Consider the following 1,881-nt stretch of genomic DNA (forward strand, 5'->3'; position numbering starts at 1 on the left):
CCTTGGCATGCCATCCCAGCACATGCCTTGGCATGCCATCCCAGCACATGCCTGTCTACCCCAAGAGTACTACCACCCCCCTATATATACATTCTGCACAAAAAGTAAAGTGACAGGAACAGACATTAATTTTTTGAGGAATCATAATTTTCGAAGGCAAGCACGTCGTCAGGCCACGCTTTCAGGTCGCCGTGCGGGAAACAAGGGCAGCGTGCTAGGCAACATGCCATGATGTGGGGCGCTTCCAAGGCAGCATGGCTTGTTTACTAGGCAACATGCTGCAAGGTGTGGGGCGTCGATCGATTAACTAGCAAACATCGTTGTCGTTTATAGGCATCGTGTGGGGCATTTACAAGGCATCGGGCTTGTTTTATAGGCAATGGGGCTTGGGGAGACAGACGCCTTGCTTGTATAGGCTTTAAACCTCGCGTCTCGTGTGCTTCCATCTGACCCTTGCTTGGGCACAGGGGTTGCTCAAGCCCCTGGTCTCCCCTATATATACATTTTGCACAAAAAGTAAAGTGACAGGAACAGACATTAATTTTACGAGGAATCATAATTTTCGAGGTTTGCTGGTCGTCGAGGCACATTCACTAGTCGCTGGGCATGAAATCACGAGTAGCTGTGCGAGTGGGCAGGCAACATGGGGGGGGAGGGGCGCTTGGTGGGGGGGAATGAGGGGAGATGGGCGCTTGTTCTCGGTCATCGTTGGGGCATTTGAGCTGTTATACGCACGCCACCAGCCTCCTTTGGCTTGGGCGCTGGCATGCCTTGCCCGGGCATGGGCTGCTCAACACCCACCCCTCCCCTATATATACATTTTGCACAAAAAGCTAAGTGACAGGAACAGACATTAAATTTTTGAGGAATCATAATTTTTCAAAACCCCATCAAACGACGTCGGATTGGCATGAAATTTTGCGTGAGACCTCGGTAACGTGTTTTAATGGGTTTGGATGAAAAAAAATTCAGTTTTCGGGTCCCGAGGGCCCGTTGGCCCGGCTCGGTCGGCCCGTGACGCTTGTTTGGCGTGGATTGTCCGTAACCCCATGAAAGAACGTCGGATCATCCCGAAACTTTACGTGGCTGTTGTAGGGCCCAAGTAGGGTCGTTTCGGGTCACGGGCCGATTTGATCGGGTCAAAACGTTGACTGGGCTCGGGTCGGGCCCGAGGGGCCGTGTGGTTAACCATAACCGTATCAAACGAGGTCGGAACGGCACGAAACTTCATGTGAGCCATCAGGACAACTTGACGGTGGTCTTGGGAAAGAATAATCTGGATTCGGGCCCACGGGCCTGCGGGCCCGGTACGTCCGTTTTCACGGGATTCTTCGTAACACCACCGAACGACGACGGATCGCCACGAAAGTTGACACCGTATCTCACAGGCATTTTTATGGTGGTATCGGGCCATGGCTTCACGTTTCGGGTCAACGTGCCGTTGGGCTTTGGGTCGGGCCCGTAATGCTCGGACCGACACCGAACTTTGTACAGGTTGTTCACGGGACATTCTTACGTGGTTTGCGATCACGACTTCACGTTCTCGGGTCTGTTTTTTATTGGGCCTTGTTCGGGCCCGATGTGTCGTTCGGCCTTGGATCGTCCCAGTTGTACTCGTATCGACACCAAACTTTATACAGGCGTTCTTACGGTGGTATCGGGTCACGACTTCACGTTCTCGGGTCAGGTCTTCGTTGGGCCTTGTTCGGGCCCTATGTGTCGTTGGGCTTTGGGTCGGGCCCGTTGTGCTTGGGTCGCCACGAATAGGTCGCATGGACGTTCACGCGCATGGTTCCTGGTCGTTCTTCCCGGTGGCCAGACATCTTGGACCTGTTGCCTGGTAACGTGTTGGAACGACGTGTGGCGTGTGTCAGGCCATTG

The 1,881-nt window shown here is 53.4% G+C and overlaps 1 protein-coding gene across 1 annotated transcript; it reads right to left on the reverse strand.

Annotated features, from left to right (window-relative positions):
- Positions 1 to 1,078: 1,078 nt before the first annotated feature.
- Positions 1,079 to 1,774, reverse strand: PHALS_03264 (uncharacterized protein; the record flags this gene model as incomplete). Its single annotated transcript, XM_024717537.1, has 1 exon — positions 1,079 to 1,774. One exon carries the CDS (start codon positions 1,772 to 1,774, stop codon positions 1,079 to 1,081), a length of 696 nt encoding a protein of 231 aa, XP_024583026.1.
- Positions 1,775 to 1,881: the final 107 nt, after the last annotated feature.

This window comes from Plasmopara halstedii, assembly GCF_900000015.1.
Source record: "Plasmopara halstedii genome assembly, contig: Scaffold_2125, whole genome shotgun sequence".
Taxonomy (NCBI): Eukaryota; Oomycota; class Peronosporomycetes; order Peronosporales; family Peronosporaceae; genus Plasmopara; species Plasmopara halstedii.